The 21,372-nt window shown below is 38.6% G+C and overlaps 1 protein-coding gene across 1 annotated transcript in view; it reads right to left on the bottom strand.

Moving 5' to 3' along the window:
- Positions 1-21,372, bottom strand: part of LOC124612704 (ubiquinone biosynthesis protein COQ4 homolog, mitochondrial) — a 111,528-nt gene that overhangs the window by 14,133 nt on the left and 76,023 nt on the right. Inside the window, exon 4 of the mRNA XM_047141056.1 lies at positions 1,452-1,581. Within this exon, the coding sequence (XP_046997012.1) occupies positions 1,452-1,581 (130 nt within the window). The remainder of the gene's footprint in view (positions 1-1,451; positions 1,582-21,372) is intronic.

The raw sequence follows: 21,372 nt of genomic DNA, 5'->3' as shown, positions 1-21,372 counted from the left end.
TGAGAGGTGGTCAGAAAACTTCCCTGGACTTTTCTTCCTCATCCACCCTACAGTCCAGATCTCACACATTCAGACTTCCATCTGTGTGGCCCAATGAAGGATGCACTCCATAGGAAGCAGTACGTGGATGATGCTACAAGACATTGGCTCCAACATTGACCAGTAGAGTGGTACCCTGCAGGTATACAGGCCCTCCCAATAAGGTGGCATAAGGCAGTCACATCAAACAGAGATTATGTTGAAAAATAGAGTTTTGTAGCCAAAAGAATGGGGAATAATATGGTGGATTGGAATCCTGAATAAAACCAACCTGCTTTCAGAAAAAAAAAGTGCTGCATTACTCATGGAACACCCCTCATACGTGTAAATAAGCAATATGCTTAACACCAAAGAAGTTAAGAGAATAAAATAAAATGCTGCATTATTATAGAAACAAACTAATTAAGAGAACAAATAAATGTAGAAACATAGAATGAAGAGGTGGGTAAACATAGAACAATTTGCAGTGAGGCATCTGATAGTGAACTCTTGGTATATTGCAAACAAAATAATAAACATGAAGGCTCACAAGAAAGAAACTGTATTTTTAACACATGCTGTTTCTTACACATAACTATGGTGTAAGGAAAGTTTACACTCATGAACTGAAAGAAATGACATTGATTTTTAGGACATTGGACTTTAGTAATGGTAATTTAGAAGAATTTAACATGATAGTCATACCTTCACAGCCTGCAGAGATTAAACGGAGCAGTCACCATAATTGGAAGAATGTCTTTAATTAACAATGTTTAATTTAATCCTGAAATGTATGACTTACAAACATTGTGTCATATCTTATATACTCAATATCAAGACTAAGCAGCATTTAGTCTTCCCTAATCAGTTTCATGTATATCTGTATCCAAAAACTACAAAGTCTTTCATACTTTTTCTTGTATTAATTTTTTTGCTGAAACTTTATATCTTTATAATCACTATTGCCTCAATGTAGTAAATACGTGACAGTAAAAAGAAAATGATAATAGAAATCCTGATAATAGAAATCCCTGTTTGCTTGAAAGTCAAATATTTTGTACGTGGAGTGTGTGTCTAAACACCGTTAAAAGGTATGTCGTACCCTAAAACAATCTTTTCTATTAGTGTTTCATGTTAGGAGGGAAGTTGAGATTTTTAAGTCCGTTTAAAACCTTTACACATTAATATTTGAAAGAAAACTTTAAGTGTATATATTTTTTCTATGAATGTTTCCTGCAGCAATTTAAAATCACCTAAATTTGCTGCACTGTTACAACATCCTGATTTAGATGTTCATGGTTTCCCTAATTCATTCCAGGAAAATAAATGGTTCTCTTACATTCAATTACATATCTTGTGTAAAAGATACTGCTCCTAAAATTAAATTGAATTTTATTATTAAAATTAATAAGAAATTACCTATTTACACGTACCAAGCATGTTTGTTGGCATTCCTAGGATTGCATGAACTAGATCGTGCACCTCTCGGTACCTCTGAATAACATATGCCAATTCCACATCATCAATGAATTGAACCATTAAACGAGAGTCAGGACCAACTTTCTATAAAAAAAGAAATATAAACCATTATCACAGAAAAATTATGACAGCTGTTGGCATTTTGACATAAAAACTCATGTCTAAGTAAGATCCAAGTGCTGGCACATTAATTTGATTATACTCTTCTTAACTGGTGTAAGCAGAACTAGTACATTACTGTTTAGCCTCACTTAGGTAGCAATGTAGCATTCCAAATCAGTTACTGACAGCTGCATTTATTTGTTAGTGTATATAGCTAATAGTGGTTCATTTATGATGTATTACTGAGGTGTGCAGCTGTCTTTGTCAGTGACACAGAACAATATTTGCATTGCAAATGCAAAGTATATGATTTACTTGATTATTCTTAATTTACACATTCAGGTTTAAATTATTATTTAGATTTAGTCCTGACAGATTCCACTTTTTCTTTGCTATTTTTATGGCCTATTCTAATTTCTGGGCATTTTCAGTGTTGGGGCCTGAACTGTACCATATGCGTTATTGAGATGTTTAAAGAGTCAATATGTTTAGCTGTAACCATGTTTCTAAGCTATCTGAGTATTAATGATGTAGCCAGGGATTTTTTATGCTTCAAAATTTTCAATTAAAACATAAGTATCGCATGCAGACAGAAGTGATGGAAAGCTGACATTGATGGGCAAGTTATTAACATGTAACAGAAAGAGAACAGGGTCAAGAATAAAGCCATGAGGGACTCCTTGCGCTATAGTTCACCATTCTGAAAGACAATCTCAAGAGGTAACTAATTTCTACTGTTGCATAGATACAAACTAAGCCACTGTTATACTTGTGAATAGTAAGGTGTATTATACCAAGCTGAAGGCATCAGTGAGGTCACAGAAGATTTCTGACACTTCATTATTTTTTGTAGTAAGCTATTAACCCTATTAACAAAGTTATTTATAGAATCTACTGTGGTTTGTTTTTCCTTTGCTGCAGACCAAATTGGTTGGTCAAAATAGTCTCATGTTTTACGGTAACATTTTGTATCTGGACTGCAGAGAATGCCCATTTTTGAAAAGTGATTTAATTTTCATATATTGTCATATCTGGCAAATAACCTTGCTTAAGACATTGATTTATTAATTAATGCAGCCAGTGGATGATCTACTACTTTATATGCTAATTCAGTTATCTTTGTGGGTATCCCATTCCAACCTGTAGAAGTTTTGTTTCGTAGTGATGTGTAATATTTTCTATGTCTGTTGTTGAAACATTTCTGAAATTTATGAAGCACCAGAACTTTTAATCAAGCTGAAAGTGATTTGCATTTTCTGGTAATCTAACAAACATCTGAAATTACTACATTTACGCAAACTTCATTGAATCACTCTGACATGGTGTAGTGTTCAGGTGCAATCTTAGAAATTTCATAGTTAGAGACTTCAGCACCCAATTCAGACTTAATGGTGAACCACAGTACCTTTGATTTATATTCTTATGTCTTGAATTTACCTACATTTTACTATTGGTTTTCCTGCCTTTAGAACATTCTTTACCAACATTTTATAGTGTTTGACATACATAATAAAAACAATGTTTCCACCACATTTTAGTTCTCTGTGTAGCTTACTTTTCTAGCATTAAAGATTTTTAGGCCATTAGTGATCCAGTAAGATTACTTAGCTTATTTGCTTCAATCTTTGTCTTCACTTGTTGTCCACCAGATGAACTGATAGGTGCTTTTAAAAATTTAAATAATTAAATCAGCACAGTTAATGTATCTTTATTCTCACTGGTCACTATGATGAAAATTGTCTTGCTGTTATGAAGTTGAATTTTTTCCCATATAATAAGTCAGCAAGACTCTTATTTCTATAAATACTTGCTGCTGACTTTGTGGAGTTTTATTTATACATACTTTCTAAATTAAAATAAAATTTATGTTCATTAAAACATACTTGAAAATTACATTCTTCATTTTAACAATCCAAATCAGTCCTTCCTTTGTAAGGACTCCCTTTTTCTACAATAGCTAGTTGCTACCTTGAAATGTTCAGTTTTGTTTAAAATTTTTAAAACCTTTGGTCAATCAATATTCATTCATTTAAACACCATAACATTACTGAAATGACACACAAAAATTTGCAGGTCCAATTTTATGACTTGTGTTATCTGAAAAGTCAGCATTTTGACCAGCCATGTTATAGTGTATGATATATGCAGTTTCAGTTTTTTTGTAGTTTTAAGCACTTTTTTTTTTTAGTAGATGACTCTCGTTCTAAGATTTTTATGGTCTTGTGTAAGTTTTCATCCCCATTACTAGTTATTAGTTTTTCTTACTTCCTAAAAGATGCTAAGTATCAGTTAACATTTTGTTGCTAACTATTTAAATGCAGATCATCCTTACTAACTTCTATGAATGCAGCATCTAATTTCATAACAGTGATCTTGGATCATTAATTAAAACTTCTGGGCTAAGAGGCCATTGTCGAACAGCAGAAATTCTTCCTCCTGATGTTTTATTGACAACTGCAGCGACATCACCTGAATCAGTTTTAATTAATGAAGATGCTGGCCATGAGGGCTACACATTGGGTGTGACCTTGGATATTACATTTTATCCTCTCTCTATATTTCTCACTTACTATTGTGTATATTAAACCACTCATTACAATTGCAGAAGTTGTGTAAAAGTTTTAGCAGTTGGAATTATATTTCTTATTTCACTCACGAGTTCTTCCTTACTGTTGCTATTAAGGGAATTTGTCCCCACATACATTATAGCACCTGTATAGTTCCTGCAGGATTATCTAGAGATCCTTCATTTGAGCTTAGTGTGTTGTTCAAGAGTTTTAGACCAAACTAACATGCACTATTTAAATCTAACAATATGTTGCCTGTTGCATTATGATGATAAATGCTTGTTGGGAACTTTATTATGGGAATTAATCAAAAGCTACATGTTAACATTCTCAGTTAGTATTGTTGTTGTTGTGGTCTTCAGTCCTGAGACTGGTTTGATGCAACTCTCCATGCTACCCTATCCTGTGCAAGATCCGTCATCTCCCAGTACTTACTGCAACCCATATCCTTCTGAATCTGCTTAGTGTATTCGCCTCTTGATCTCCCTCTACTTTTACCATCCATGCTGCCCTCCAATGCTAAATTTGTGATCCCTTGATGCCTCAAAACATGTCCCACCAACCGGTCCCTTCTTCTTGCCAAGTTGTGCCACAAACTCCTCTTCTCCCGATTTCTATTCAATACCTCTTCATTAGTTATGTGATCTACCCATCTAATCTTCAGCATTCTTCTGTAGCACCACATTTCAAAAGCTTCTATTCTCTTCTTGTCCAAACTATTTATCGTCCATGTTTCACTCCCATACATGGCTACACTCCATACAAATACTTTCAGAAACGACTTCCTGACACTTAAATCTATACTCGATGTTAACAAATTTCTCTTCTTCAGAAATGCTTTCCTTGCCATTGCCAGTCTACATTTTATATCTTCTCTACTTCGATCATCATCAGTTATTTTGCTCCCCAAATAGCAAAACTCCTTTACTACTTTAAGTGTCTCATTTCCTAATCTAATTCCCTCAGCATCGCCCGACTTAATTCGACTACATTCCATTATCCTCGTTTTGCTTTTGTTGATGTTCATCTTATACCCTCCTTTCAAGACACTGTCCATTCCGTTCAACTGCTCTTCCAAGTCCTTTGCTGTCTCTGATAGAATTACAATGTCATCGTCAAACCTCAAAGTTTTTATTTCTTCTCCATGGATTTTAATACCTACTCTGAATTTTTCTTTTGTTTCCTTTACTACTTGCTCAATATACAGATTGAATAACATCGGGGAGAGGCTACAACCCTGTCTCACTCCCTTCCCAACCACTGCTTTCCTTTCATGTCCCTCAACTCTTATAACTGCCATCTGGTTTCTGTACAAATTGTAAATAGCCTTTTGTTCCCTGTATTTTACCCCTGCCACCTTTAGAATTTGAAAGAGAGTATTCCAGTCAACATTGTCAAAAGCTTTCTCTAATTCTACAAATGCTGGAAACGTAGGTTTGCCTTTCCTTAATCTTTCTTCTAAGATAAGTCATAAGGTCAGTATTGGCTCGCGTGTTCCAACATTTCTACGGAATCCAAACTGATCTTCCCCGTGGTCGGCTTCTACCAGTTTTTCCATTCGTCTGTAACGAATTTGCATTAGTATTTTGCAGCTGTGACTTATTAAACTGATAGTTCGGTAATTTTCACATCTGTCAACACCTGCTTTCTTTGGGATTGGAATTATTATATTCTTCTTGAAGTCTGAGGGTATTTAGCCTGTCTCACACATCTTGCTCATCAGATAGTAGAGTTTTGTCAGGACTGGCTCTCCCAAGGCCGTCAGGAGTTCTAATGGAATGTTGTCTATTCCCAGGGCCTTGTTTCGACTCAGGTCTTTCAGTGCTCTGTCAAACTCTTCATGCAGTATCGTATCTCCCATTTCATCTTCATCTACATTCTCTTCCATTTCCATAATATTGTCCTCAAGTACATCGCCCTTGTGTAGACCCTCTATATACTCCTTCCACCTTTCTGGTTTCCCTTCTTTGCTTAGAACTGGGTTTCCATCTGAGCTCTTGATATTCATGCAAGTGGTTCTCTTTTCTCCAAAGGTCTCTTAAATTTTCCTGTAGACTGTATCTATCTTACCCCTAGTGAGATAAGCCTCTACATCCTTACATTTTTCCTCTAGCCATCCCTGCTTAGCCGTTTTGCACTTCCTGTCGATCTCATTTTTGAGACGTCTGTATTCCTTTTTGCCTGCTTCATTTACTGCATTTTTATATTTTCTCCTTTCATCAATTAACTTCAATATTTCTTCTGTTACCCAAGGAGTTCTACTAGCCCTCATCTTTTTACCTACTTGATCCTCTGCTGCCTTCACTACTTCATCCCTCAGAGCTACCCATTCTTCTTTTACTGTACTTCTTTCCCCCATTCCTGTCAATTGTTCCCTTATGCTCTCCCTGAAACTCTGTACAACCTCTGGTTCTTTCAGTTTATCCAGGCCCCATCTTAAATTCCCACCTTTTTGCAGTTTCTTCCGTTTTAATCTACAGTTCATAACCAATAGATTGTGGTCAGAGTCCACATCTGCCCCTGGAAATGTCTTACAATTTAAAACCTGGTTCCTAAATCTCTGTCTTACCATTATATAATCTATCTGATACCTTCTAGTATCTCTAGGATTCTTCCATGTATACAACCAATTAGTATTATCAGACAGAAAATCAATACCAAAGTCTTCACAAATTATGAATCTCCAATTAAGTTTGGCTAATCCCATTCGTACTCTTTCCACATGTATGATTAAACAAGTTATTCCCAGATATTATTCTCAGCTTGTGATTCATAATTTGTGAGTACTCTTACTTACTTATTTCCAAACCAAGAGTTCTGTCACTAAATTCAAAGTCTTGTTTAACATTTTATTCACAACCTGGGATTTAAATTTGATTTTTGTGTATGTGTCAGTATCTGATTTATATTGGAACTAGAGAAGGATGAATGGCTACCATTCTTACAAGGGTACCTTTTTACTGCTCCTCTTTGATTTTCTTCATGCTAATAGTATTTGAAGATTAGTGCCTACACATAATTTTGTTGAAGTAGAATGATGCAATTGGCAACTTGCATTAAATGTCCAGAAATGTAAAATTGTGCACTTCACAGAATGAAAAAATGAAGTATCCTGTGTCTATAATATCAGTGAGTCGCTGTTGGAATCTGTCATCTCATAAAAATATCTGGGTGTAACAATCTGTAGGGATATGAAATAGAATGAACACACAGTTTCAGTCATAAGTAAAGCAGATAACAGACTCTGGTTCATTGGTAGAGTGCTAGGGAAATGCAATCAGTCTACAGAGGAGACTGTGTACAATACACTGATGCTACGTATCCTGGAATATTGCTCAAGTGTGTGGAACTCTTACTATATAGGACTAACAGGGAATATTGAATACACACAAAGACAGTATGAATGGTTACAGATTTGTTTGACCCATGGAAGACTGTCATGAAGATGCTCAAAGAACTGAATTAGCAGACACCTGAAGATAAATGGAAACTACACTATGGAAACATACCTAAAAAGTTTCTAGAACCTTTAAGTGATGAACCTAGTAATGTATTACAACCCCCTACATATCACTCCCATAGAGGTCACAGACACAGGATTAGATTAATTACAGTGTACAAAAGGTATTTAGGTAATTATTCTACCCACACTCCGTATGTGAATGGAATGGAAGAAAGCACATATAACTAGTACAATGGATGGGCCACACCCGTTGCATTGCACTTCAGAGTGGTCTGCAGAGCATGGATGTAAATGCAAAAGTATATATACCAAAATAAATAAGTAAATAAATAACTTCCTTTAAAGATTGGAAGATGTTCAAGTGCTATTAACTGCAAAACACTTTTAAATTATTTATGAAGTTGTTGATAGCTGTGTGCTGAAAAGTCTTGTAATCATCAAGTCAATGCAGAGGTTGAAAATACCACTTCAGTAATAAGGTTCTTCTTATTTTTCGGTAGGTAAAACACTACTGGTTTTGGGCACTTACATGGCCATCAACAGGTGTTATACTGAAAATAAACAAGAATAAGAGTGAATAAAAGTTTTATACACAGTGGAAAATCCAGGATGGAATGTAACTCAGCATCTCTGCTATATGGTGAGTAGCAACTTTCCTTCTCATAACATTTTTACACACAGTGTAACACATAGAAAAGCAAAAAAAGAAGTTCCATATAACATTTTAGAAAACAGTGATTGGGCTAAGTGCAGCAAAACCTTTTTATTTGTCTTACTGTGTGTAAAAACTATTATTAGCTCCAGTCTTTTTTTAATTTTCTGTATAACACCTGATGATGGGCATGTAAGACTCCGAAACCAATTGTGTCTTAACTACCGAAAAACAAAAAGAACCTTACAACTGAAGCGGTATTTTCAGCCTCTGCTACAATGCTCAATTGTGGATGTGCCTCTGGCAGGACTGTTTGTATTAAGTCAATGATTTCAGTCTTGCTAGAAGCAAAACTTTTTGAAATTTATTTAAATTCCATATTTATTAACAATTAGAAATGTTAACTGACAAGTAATGAATAATAATGTTTTAGTAAAAATAACACCTTCTCTTTGGTTTCAGTTAGTGGTCATATAAAAATGAAATAAAACCTGATACAGGTGGATTGTTAAATGGAAAAGTTCATATAAACCAAGAATACCGTTTATTCTCTGGAAATATTAAGGTCATTCAAAACGAAATGAGCAAGCTGCTGTAAAATGAAAAATTGCTGAGGGGATCATAATGCTGTTGCCTACAAAAGAAAGTGCAGTCCCTGTCAGAGTGCTGAGTCCCAAACTTGTTGCTAAAGAGACATGGGTGCACACCTAACTGACGCAGAGTGAGCATGTGCATACATTGACCAACCATTACACTCTTTAGTGCCAAAAACTGAGAAATGGAGGCTTCAAAAGAAGAACAAACGGTGTAGTGCAAGAAAACGAAAATTCATCAAAGAATGGTATAAGCATATGGAGGGCACTGAATGTCCATTGCAACTCCTACATGCAATCCGACCTGTGCGGCAATGGCTGCCATAGTAACTTGCTGGTTTTCAATAATGAGGGCATCCACCTGCTGGACAATGGTATCAGTAATGTGATGTGGTGCTCCTGATTGTGTATCATCTGCCAATGACATCCATATTCCCTTGAATTGCCATGCCTTGACTATTGCAATGGACATACATACTTCGTAAATGGTGCCATTCTTCAGTGAGTTTCTGTTTCCCACACTACTCCCATTGTCAGGAAACACACTACACCTGTTTGCTCTTCTTTTGAAGCCTCCACTTCTCTGTTTTAAGCATGACTGAATGCAATGGACAGTCAAAGCATGTACATGCTCTCTCTGTCATCATATGGGTGTGCATCCATGCCTCCCAAGTGATGAGTTTGGGGCCTCAGCACTCTTATAGGGACTGCACCTTCTTCTATAGCCAATGGCATTATATCAGTTCAGGATTTTCATTTTATAGCATTCAATGCATTTATTTTTGAATGATTGTAATAAAAAAGTACTTTATTTCTATTTGACATTTCACAATTTTGCACGACATTTTAATTTATTATTGGAAATACTGACATTTTAATGCAATTACAAATTAAAACTACAGATATTTTTACTAAGAAGCTATGATTAAATATCTTTTCATGAATATGGAGTTTAAATAAAAGTTTAAAAAATATTGCTTCCAGTGATATTTGAATCAGAAACTTCGCAATTACTGCACTTTCACATTATAATCTCAGTTACAGTGTCAGCTACATTAATAAATAACAGTGCTTTACTGCTTTAGGAATAAGCACAAGCAGCTGCAGTAAGGCAGTTACCCATTACATCGATTTTACTGTGTGGGGAGAGTCAGCAGTGACATCAGAGGTGAAAATTTCCCAGTCCGCCTTGTTTAAACCCCATCTTGGCAGGTGTTTGTGGGCCTGAGGCCGGGGCAGTGACAGGAAGATAGGGAAGTGGTCACTACTACACAGGTCATCATGTGCTCTCCATTGGATAGATGGAAGAAGTCCTGGGCTGCCAATTGATAAACCAATGGTTGAGTAACTGCCTCAAGCCACACTGATATGTGTGGCTGCCCCAGTATTTAAGAGGCAGAGGTAAAACTGAGACAGTAAAGTTTCAACATCTCTGCCTGTGCCAGTAAGCACGGTGTCACCCCACAAAGGATTATGGGCGTTAAAATCTTCCAAAACTAGGAAAGGTTTAGGGAGTTTGTCAATCAGTGCAACTAATACATTCAGGGGTACTGCACCATCTAGAGGAAGATATACATTGCAGAGAGTTATTTCCTGCACTGTGCGTATTCTGACAGCCACAGCTTCAAGAGGGGTTTGAAGGGGCACAGTCTCACTACAGACTGAGTGTAGGACATAAATGCAAACACCACCAGACACTCGATTATAGTAGCTACAGTTCCTGTAATATCCCTTGTAGCTGCAGAGAGCAGGGGTCTGCATTGCCGGGAACCAGGTTTCCTGGAGGGCAATGCAGAAAGCAGGTGTTACTTAACAGTTGCTGTAGCTCAGCCAGGCGGCGGAAAAAACCACCGCAATTCCACTGGAGGATGACATCATCGTGAGACTGGGAAGGCATGGGAACATTCAATGAGGCAGTTTACACCTCAGGGTCACTTGCTGCCACTGGCTTTTTGCCTGGGCAGTCTATACCCAATGTGTCTGAGGGTCTGGCGAGGTCTGTGGTCCTCAGCGGACGCCAAAATCTCCACCCCATCCTCAGATGCAGAGCTTGTAGGTAGCGGTGGTGTGGGTGCCACCGCAAGTTCCTTGTTGTTGGGGGTCTTCTTTTTCGATTTATTGTGCTGTTCCTTGGGTTTCCCTGGCTGGGAGGACTTCACTGGCTCAGTCTCCAGGACTGGCTGGCTGGCAGGTAGCGACAAGTCAGCAGTATGGAAAATCATAAGAGTAAGGGAAGATAATAATGTGCTCACTGATTGAGCTAAAATGGTGGTGTCAGTGACTTGGAACTGTTGTTGTGCTTGTCATTCCAAAGACTGGTTTGATGCAGTTCTCCATGCTACTCTGTCCTGTGCAAGCCTCTTCATCTGTGAATAACTACTGCAACTTAATTCATTCTGTACCAGTTATTGTATTTGTCTCTTGGTCTCCCTCTATAATTTGTACTCCACACACTTCCATCCAGTCCTAAATTGGTGATCCCCTTGATGTCTCAGAATGTGTCCTATTAACCGATCCCCTATTGTAGTCAGGTTTCATCATAATTTTTTTTTTCTCTCCAGTTCTGTTCAGTGCTTCCTCGTTAGTTATGTGATCTACCCACCTAATCTTCAGCATTCTTCTGTAGCATCACATTTCAAAAGCATCTATTATCTTCTTGTCTAAACTGTTCATTGTCCATGTTTCACTTCCATACGTGGCTACACTCCATACTAATACTTTCATAAAAGACTTCCTAAACTTAAATCTATGGAGTAAAAATTGTACACTGAAAAGACATAAAAAGCCAGAAAGAAATGCTACAAGAAAACTAAATACAGCTTAGAAACCGTGGTGGTGAGATGAGCAAAATGAACCTTGTCTGTAACACAATATTTAAGCAGTTATTAATGTTTATAATTATCTTAGTCAATAAATTTATATCAAGTGAACCCACGCTTTAGGCTCATGAAATGTCATATTGTCACACCATAACCAGAAACAAGTTCAAATCCGAAAGCACGGTCACCAGTGAAATACAGCACTTATTACTGATAGCACATTTATTACAAACACCACCATACAGCTAGAACATAACTGGAATCATGGATGGAGACTGCAACTACTTACACAGACAATGAATATTTCATAATGAACAAACTTTAAAAACATAAGAAGATTCAGAAACAATCAATACTAAACAACAAACAGTTGCTGGTGGTCGGGTAAGAACTGACAACACGCAGCATGCCAACCAACAGTGTTAATCACTACGCCACACTGTGTGTCACAGTTCATGGCATTGCTCCCTCTCCTGGAGAAACAGAGACTCACTGTTTCAGAAGTTCTCACTAAAGCCGATTACAGCACCCTGGATCTAGATCTAGATCTTGTAAATGGTGCTTTGTATGGTGCTGCTGATGAATAGTCATTTTCTAGTCATGTTGTTACATCATCTTCACTATGATGAACATCGATGTTAATCCTTCTCATCATAACTTCATGAACACTGAGTGGGCCTTCAGTTTCCTTGAATCCTCCAACGTCAATCCGTGCCTCTGGACTGTTTCAGCACTTCATACAGAGGACAGATTTTTATCTGCTTAATGAAGGGTCATAATTCTCGACTTCATATGTGAGATCCAGTAGGTGATAAAGGACACAATGCAGTCCAAAGTAGAGCTTTAGCAACTTAGTCCTACTTTCCTCACAGGTGTAAAAATCCAAACCAAGTCTCCTGGGCTGTATCTCACTGATTGGTGCTTGGCATCGTAGCACTCTCAGTCCTTCTCCTGGGCATCCAGGGCCCATACATAAGCGAATTGTCTTTCTTCCTCATTTCCCGTAATGGGGTTTTTCACATAGTCATCCTGAGTATCGTCTGACTGAAACAGGAACAGTAAATCCACTGTCGTTTCAGCCTCACTACTGTGTAGTGCAAAGACAGTGTGAAGTATGTACTACCTTGCTTGTATGTGAGTGTCGTGACAGTCAGCGTCCTTGTGTTTGCATCTACCCTAGTATCCCAATCTCTCTGTTCAATATCAATGTAAATGAAGAGCATATCTATCAGCACCTTATTAAATGTTTTGAGAGGCCATTCGTCTGTGAATTGTAGGCAGTTTTGTTAAGTCGCAACTTGAAATTATGTCTGATACTAGTCTTGACGGGAAGAATTTTTCATGATCAGAGATCATCACATTCTGTGCTCCATGCTTCGAAATGATGCCTTCTACAAGCAGCTTTACAATTTCCAGAGTTTTAGCAGTCAGCACAGCTTTAGTGACAGCATATCAGGTGAGGTAGTCAGTGCAAACTGTATCCATCAATTCCTCTTTGCTGACTTTGAGAAGCTCCCCAAGATGGCGATTCAAGTTTGGTGAAATGATGCTGCTACAGGGAGGGGCAGGGATTCATACAAGGTGCCCCAGAGGTAGTTGGAGCACGTTTTTCTGTCATTGGCATTCCTTACAGAGGCTCATAAAGTGTGTAAAGGATCAGTAGAGACCTGACCAGTGATACCGACATCTTCACCAATCTCAGGTACCCAGATATTGGAGCACTGTGGAATAACTTTAGGATAGCTCGCCATAGATGAGCTGGGTTGATGAGCAACCACCTCTGTGGCATTGGTTCGTAGTCCTCTTATACAATTAATTGGAATACTCGTTTGGTCATTTCCACCTTCCATAACGCTTCTATATTTTGAGGAGAGGTGGACTTCCCCTGTGTTCTGTAGCAATATCATTTAATGCAGTAATGACAGATTTCATCCATACTGTTGTGTTCTGCCAAAGGATTCCTTGAAAGACAGATGGCATCCTTGTGTTTGCAATCACTTTTGTACACCACTGTAATGCTGTACTTCTGAAGATTTAGTGCCCTTCTCACCAGTTAACACAACAGATCCTTCAGGCTAGTCAGCCACCATAGGTAATGGAAGTCTGGCTCAATGATGACTAGATTGCAAACAAATGTGGCCAAAATTTGTTGAGTGCCCAAACAACTGCAAGGCACTCTCTCTCATTTGTAGACTTGGAGAGTACTGTGGAAACATGAACTCAGCTTTTCAGCACCTTCTTGAATCTGTACTTGAACTTCTCCTGTTCCAGTACCACTAGCTTTGCTGTGAAGTTCTGTCTTGGCATTCTCATCAGAGATAGCCAGAACTGGAGATGATGTTAGTGCCTCTTTAAGGACAAGGCAAGACCTTTCTTGTATTGTTCCAGGAAAATTTGGTATCTCCCTATAGTAGCTTGCAAGTGACTTGCGTTGGTACAGAAGTTCTTTATGAATTGCCAGTAGTACAAACACTTTCCAGAGACACTTCTCACATCACAGATGTGCTGGGGAGTTGGAACAGACTCCATTGTCATCCACTAGGTGCCCGAAGACTTTTATTTCTTGACTGACAAAGAGGTTTTTTTTAGAATCCAGGTGAAGACCCACAAAATGAATATGCTTCAACACGGTTGTCTGGTGGCACAAATGTTCTTCAAATATCTTCAAATAGAGACAAAAAAGGACAGTGTCATCTAGACAGCAATGACACATCATCCATTTAAGGTCTTGCAGCAGGTTTTCCACCATACACTCATACATGGCATAACATTAAAGTCATAGAAGCCACCAGGAGATATATAGGCAGTCTTTTCCTAGTCAGCCTTGTCAACCATGGTTTTCCAGTGGACTTTATGTATGGCTATAGTTGAAAAATACTTTGTTCTATTCAAGCAGTTTAGGGCTCATCAGTGTGCAGCAATGGATGGATATAATTCTTTAAAATTTTATTCAGTTGTCGGTAGTCATTGTAGAAACACCATGTGCTATCCCCCATCACAAGGGCCACAGGAGAGGATCAAGGAGTCTCTGAAGGTTCTGAGACATCATCTTGCAGTATCTTCTCCATTTCATTCCAAATTATCCATTGTTCAGACAGTGAAATTCTATATGAGCAATGGCTAATTGGTGAATGGTCGCCAGTGTTGCTACGGTGCTTTGCCATGGGCAACTTGGTCTGTCTTTTCTCCACTCCTGGTTTGAAAGCATCTGAAAACTGAAGCAGAATGGCTGACACTCACTGAAGTTGTTCTCCAGTAAGGCCAGATCCTGTTGGCAGATCAAAGGTAGCTTGCTCCCACATTGTCTGTTGTGATAGCAGAGCATGATTCTTCTCCAGTGACACTAAGCTGGTGTTCCTGGACTGCTTTGGCTGTCCCTACTCACATATCTTTAAGGATGAGTTGTGGTTGCTCATGACAGTTACTGAGCCAAAGTTTTCCTTGACCACCTACAATGCTTATGATTGTCACTGACATATAGATTTCTTTTGTGAGCCTGAGTAGCTTTTTGCAATTGACAAGGGTATCACAGTTTAACTTAGCTTCTCAACTGATGATTGGAATTAATGTATTTTGATGATGGCATGATGTCAATGTCTTCAACGGCAAGCAAATCCCAGAGCAATCTTCGCAATATCAGCTTGTTGGAATATTCGTCAATGTAGGGCTCTGATCTTCTGCTTGTGAGGCCTGCACAAAGTTCCATCTGAGAATAATATTATGACTACATTCTGTTTAAACAACAATATGGAAAGGCTAGATTGCTTCTTGCTGCATAAAGGAGGTATTGAGTCACAGACAGGCACGATGAAAAAAACACTGGAAATATATAAGATTTTAGACAAAGTTCTTCCTCAGAAGTATAACTCTCACTCATGCATACAAAAACTCCCACACACACAGCTACTTTCTCTGGCTGCTAAGGCTTGACCGTTAAAATGACAGATTTAAAAGGCTGTGTTTCTTCATTGATAGTTATACTTGCAAGAGATGTTCTTGTTGGCTGAACATGTTTCCCATTTGTAACTTTCAGCACAATCGCCTTCGTATCATGGAACAAGTCAACCTGGACAGGATGGCCTTCAGTGAGATTTCCAGACATCTTGGTGACTGTCATCCCTGATTAATTTGCGTCTATAGCAGCCTCACCTCCAAAGTTTGTCACCTTGCTTTGTTTTCCTGAAGTTAGAAGCTAAGCGAGCAGTTGCTGCCTGTGTACGGTGATGAGGAATCGCTACAGTGTGTTGGGGTGTGATCTCGTCCAGGGAACGGCAATGGGCTTCATTCACCAGCTTACTATTACAATCTACATTTGATTGACTGGAATAAGATTGTTGTGATGGTTGACATCTTGTGGCATCTTTGGACACAGCTTTTCTCTATACAGTAGCACACAATGTGTCCAGGGTACTCACAATGAAACATGCAAGTGTGTTTTTTCTGGCCTCCAAATGCCTGCGTTTTGTGGGGCATAGTACTTGGCAGAGTAGCTGGTTGTACCTGAATTGGTGTTTTCTGGGTTGTCACTTGATAGTTGCAGCACATAAGTTCAAGTTGGCCAAGTCCATCCTTCTTTTTCATGGCACTTTTGACTAGTGGCCAAGATTGGCGCAAAAGGTTGATACAACTCTTCTTCGACATACTGATGTATGGGTCACCGTTTGTGGCTGCTATCTCTTGTGTACTTGGTCTGACATTTCTGGCTGCCATATGCTGCTATATCTCTTTCCTCATTGTTTGGCATATGAGAGAGATGAGTTCATGGTGGTCTTCCACAACTGCCATAAGGACCACACTCAGAAGATGGTCATACATCTTTTGTCCAATTCTTTTTCTGTCATATTTTCTTGAATCGCAGGCTCCACTTGATGAATCCCTGTTGTTGTGACATCCTTTACTAAAAGAACTAGGTACATGTCTTCTGCAACTCTTTTCATTAAGTGTGGGATTTTGTCAGCTTCTGTCATAGTTGGATTTATGATGTGGCATAGGGTCGAAGCATTCTATTTATATAACTGTGTCATCTTCCCATGACATAGGGCTCCGTTCTTCAATTGCTCTTCCACTAAATGGGCTTGCTGCTGATATACACCGAACATTTTCTTCGGTCTGGTCTGCAATCTGTCCCAGTTACTGAGCTTCTCTTCATTGTTCTCAAACCACTGCTGCACTGTGCAGCACAAATAAAAGTACACATTTGACAAACACATAATGTCATCCCACCTGCTGTACTTGGCAACTTCGTTGAATCCTGTTGATCATTTTGTTGAGTACTGACCAGGGTCTCTGGAAAACACTGATGAATGCCTCATGTGCACTGCTAGCTTGGAATCCATTGGTCTCCTGAAAATACAAATCTTTGGACTGATGTATTACTTGTAGTCCAGATCCAAGATGTGCACGTAACAGCTTTTATATCTCTTAATTGTGGCCATCGTGAGTAGATGTTTTGAAGTACTCAGAAACATTGTAATGTCATAACCAGAATCTAGCCCAAATATGAAAGCAGGTTCATCAATGAACTTCAACAGTCATCGCTGAAACCATGTTTACTATGAACAAAAATGTACAGCCAGAAAATAACTGAATTCCTTCACTGATAGTGCTGCTATTTGTACAAACAATGAATATTGCAGAATATACAGACAGTAGATATTTCAAAAAACATCATAAATGATGCAGAAATTTTTCATGCATCTCACCATGTATGATGTCATATATCCTGAACTACATGTCATATAATTATATAATTTTGCAGTGGTATATATGAACACTGTAATTACGTAACTTTGCAGGTACACTCAGTGGTATGTATGAGCACTGTCTGCAAAATGTGTCACAAAAACAGTCGACAGTAAAGAAGTATCAAATTAAAACGGCATTCCTTGTAAGAAAATAAACAGTGAAAATGAAGTAAGCAACAAACTTTTTCCTTTCATCATTATGTGGGGGTGTCAGCAAGAAAAAGTTTTGTAAAGATTTGAAATTTTGTATAAATTTTGTTGCAAGTCACTAAGTGCTCTCATTCTGAAATACAGTATGGGTATTCACACGTCATGGTCTACACTTCTTTTTCATATCCACCCTTACCCCTTTGGTAAGTATGTGATTTTTATCGTCACAGCGATTTTTTTCCATTAAGTAAGTGACATGTGTACCAAGTTTGGTTGAAATGGTCAAGTGGTTTTGGAGGAGATGTGGAACATACATACATTTTTATAATATGTATGAATATCTTTTCTTTCTGGGATCAATTATTATTGCAGCCTATATGGTGCTCATAGCTATGCTGAAGTTACCTATGAAAACACCATGAAAATCTGTCAGGTTGTTTTGTAGATTAGAATGTTCAAAGACAGACATTCAGGCAAGCCAGTTTTTACAATTTATTATTAGTATAGGCAGGGACATGCATCTTGGCATCTTGCATGACGTGCATGGCGAGCATGGCAAGCACGGGTCCCCAACCTGGGTGTACCATTGCTTCCACTTACTCCTCACTTTCATCTATCCTATCTGACCTCTGTTGGTCAACTCTTGTTCTTTTCTGATCCTGATGGTATTACATATGGAAGCCTATGGTGTCTTTCATTTCCATGCCCTAAAATGGCACTTGTCTTTCTTTCGCCGATTTCTTCAATTCTTGAAGTATCACACCCCTTCTACTTTTATTGTCTTCACAATTTCATTTTGTCATCTTTCATCCTTCATCACCACCTTTCTGAGTAAAATTCAGAATTGTAATTTGAGGATTTATCCTCACACCAAGGTGACACCTTAGACAGTCGACCATGAACAGTCTTTTGAAGAATAATTCCACCGCCGATTGCAACCCCCCCCCTTCCCTTCCCTTCCCCTCCCCCCCCCCCCCTGAAACATGGACCTTGCCATTGGTGGGGGGGCTGCTTGCGTGCCTCAGCGATACAGATGGCCGTACCGTAGGTGCAACCACAGTGGAGGGTGGTACTGCGAATGGCTGAAAGCAAGGGGAAACTACAGCCGTAATTTTTCCTGAGGGCATGCAGCTTTACTGTGTGGTTAAATGATGATGGCATCCTTTTGGGTAAAATATCCCGGAGGTAAAATACTCCCCCATTCAGATCTCCGGGCGGGGACTACTCAAGAGGACGTCGTTATCAGGAGAAAGAAAACTGGCATTCTACGGATCGGAGTGTGGAATGTCAGATCCCCTAATCGGGCAGGTAGGTTAGAAAATTTAAAAAGGGAAATGGATAGGTTAAAGTTAGATATAGTGGGAATTAGTGAAGTTCGGTGGCAGGAGGAACAAGACTTTTGGTTAGGTGAATACAGGGTTATAAATACAAAAGTCAAATAGGGGTAATGCAGGAGTAGGTTTAACAATGAATAAAAAAAAATAGGAGTATGGGTAAGCTACTACAAACATCATAGTGAACGCATTATTGTGGCCAAGATAGACACAAAGCCCATGCCTACTACAGTAGTACAAGTTTATATGCCAACTAGCTCTGCAGATGATGAAGAAATTGATTAAATGTATGATGAGATAAAAGAAATTATTCAGGTAGTGAAGGGAGATGAAAATTTAATAGTCATGGGGGACTGGAATTCGAGAGTAAGTAAAGGGAGAGAAGGAAACATAGTAGGTGAATATGGATTGGGGGTAAGAAATGAAAGAGGAAGCCGTCTGGTAGAATTTTGCACAGAGCATAAATGAATCATAGCTAACACTTGGTTCAAGAATCATGAAAGAAGGTTGCATACATGGAAGAACGCTGGAGATACTGAAAGGCATCAGATAGATTATATAATGTTAAGACAGAAATTTAGGAGCCAGGGATTTAGATTGTAAGACAGAGGCAGATGTGGACTCTGACAACAATCTATTGCTTATGAACTGTAGAAACTGCAAAAAGGTGGGAATTTAAGAAGATGGGACCTTGATAAACTGACTAAACCAGAGGTTGTAGAAAGTTTCAGGGAGAGCATAAGGGAACAATTGAGAAGAATGGGGGAAAGAAATACAGTAGAAGAAGAATGGGGTAGCTCTGAGGGATGAAGTAGTGAAGGCAGCAGACGATCAAGTAGGTAAAAAGATGAGGGCTAGAAAAAATCCTAGGGTAACAGAAGAAATATTGAAATTAATTGATGAAATGAGAAAATATAAAAATGCAGTAAATGAAGCAGGCAAAAGGGAATACAAACGTCTCAAAAATGAGATCGACAAGAAGTGCTAAACTGCTAAGCAGGGATGGCTAGAGGACAAATGTAAGGATGTAGAGGCTTATCTCACAAGGGGTAAGATAGATACTGCCGACAGGAAAATTAAAGAGACCTTTGGAGAACAGAGAACCACTTGTATGAATATCAAGACCTCAGATGGAAACACAGTTCTCAGCGAAGAAGGGAAAGCAGAAAGGTGGAAGGAGTATATAGAGGGTCTATACAAGGGCGATGTACTTGAGGACAATATTATGGAAATGGAAGAGGATGTAGATGAAGATGAAATGGGAGATACAATACTGCGTGAAGAGTTTGACAGAGCACTGAAAGACCTGACCGAAACGAGGCCCCGGGAGTAGACAACATTCCATTAGAACTACTAACGGCCTTGGGAGAGCCAAAACTCTACTATCTGGTGAGCAAGATGTGTGAGACAGGTGAAATACCCTCAGACTTCAAGAAGAATTTAATAATTCCAATCCCAAAGAAAGCAGGTGTTAACAGATGTGAAAATTACCGAACTATCAGTTTAATAAGTCACAGCTGCAAAATACTAACGCAAATTCTTTACAGACGAATGGAAAAACTGATAGAAGCCGACCTCGGTGAAGATCAGTTTGGATTCCGTAGAAATGTTGGAATACGTGAGGCAATACTGACCTTACGACTTATCTTAGAAGAAAGATTAAGGAAAGGCAAACCTAAGTTTCTAGCATTTGTGGTCTTAGAGAAAGCTTTTGACAATGTTGACTGGAATACTCTCTTTCAAATTCTAAAGGTGGCAGGGGTAAAATACAGGGATCGAAAGGCTATTTGCAATTTGTACAGAAACCAGATGGCAGTTATAAGAGTCGAGGGGCATGAAAGGGAAGCAGTGGTTGGGAAGGGAGTGAGACAGGGTTGTAGCCTCTCCCCGATGCTATTCAATCTGTATATTGAGCAAGCAGTAAAGGAAACAAAAGCAAAAGTTGGAGTAGGTATTAAAATCCATGGAGAAGAAATAAAAACTTTGAGGTTCGCCGGTGACATTGTAATTCTGTCAGAGACAGCAAAGAACCTGGAAGAGCAGCTGAACGGAATGGACAGGATCTTGATAAACATCAACAAAAGCAAAACGAGAATAATGGAATGTAGTTGAATTAAATCGGGTTATGCTGAGGGAATTAGATTAGGAAATGAGACACTTAAAGTAGTAAAGGAGTTTTGCTATTTGGGGAGCAAAATAACTGATTATGGTCGAAGTAGAGAGGATATAAAATGTAGACTGGCAATAGCAAGGAAAGCGTTTCTGAAGAAGAGGAATTTGTTAACATCGAGTATAGATTTAAGTGTCAGGAAGTCGTTTCTGAAAGTATTTGTATGGAGTGTAGCCATGTATGGAAGTGAAACATGGACAATAAATAGTTTGGACAAGAAGAGAATAGAAGCTTTCAAAATGTGGTGCTACAGAAGAATGCTGAAGATTAGATGGGTAGAT

The sequence above is a fragment of the Schistocerca americana genome, chromosome 1 (assembly GCF_021461395.2).
Source record: "Schistocerca americana isolate TAMUIC-IGC-003095 chromosome 1, iqSchAmer2.1, whole genome shotgun sequence".
Classification (NCBI taxonomy): domain Eukaryota; kingdom Metazoa; phylum Arthropoda; class Insecta; order Orthoptera; family Acrididae; genus Schistocerca; species Schistocerca americana.
Note: the sequence above shows the minus strand (reverse complement) of the source record. Positions and strands in the feature narration are given on the sequence as shown.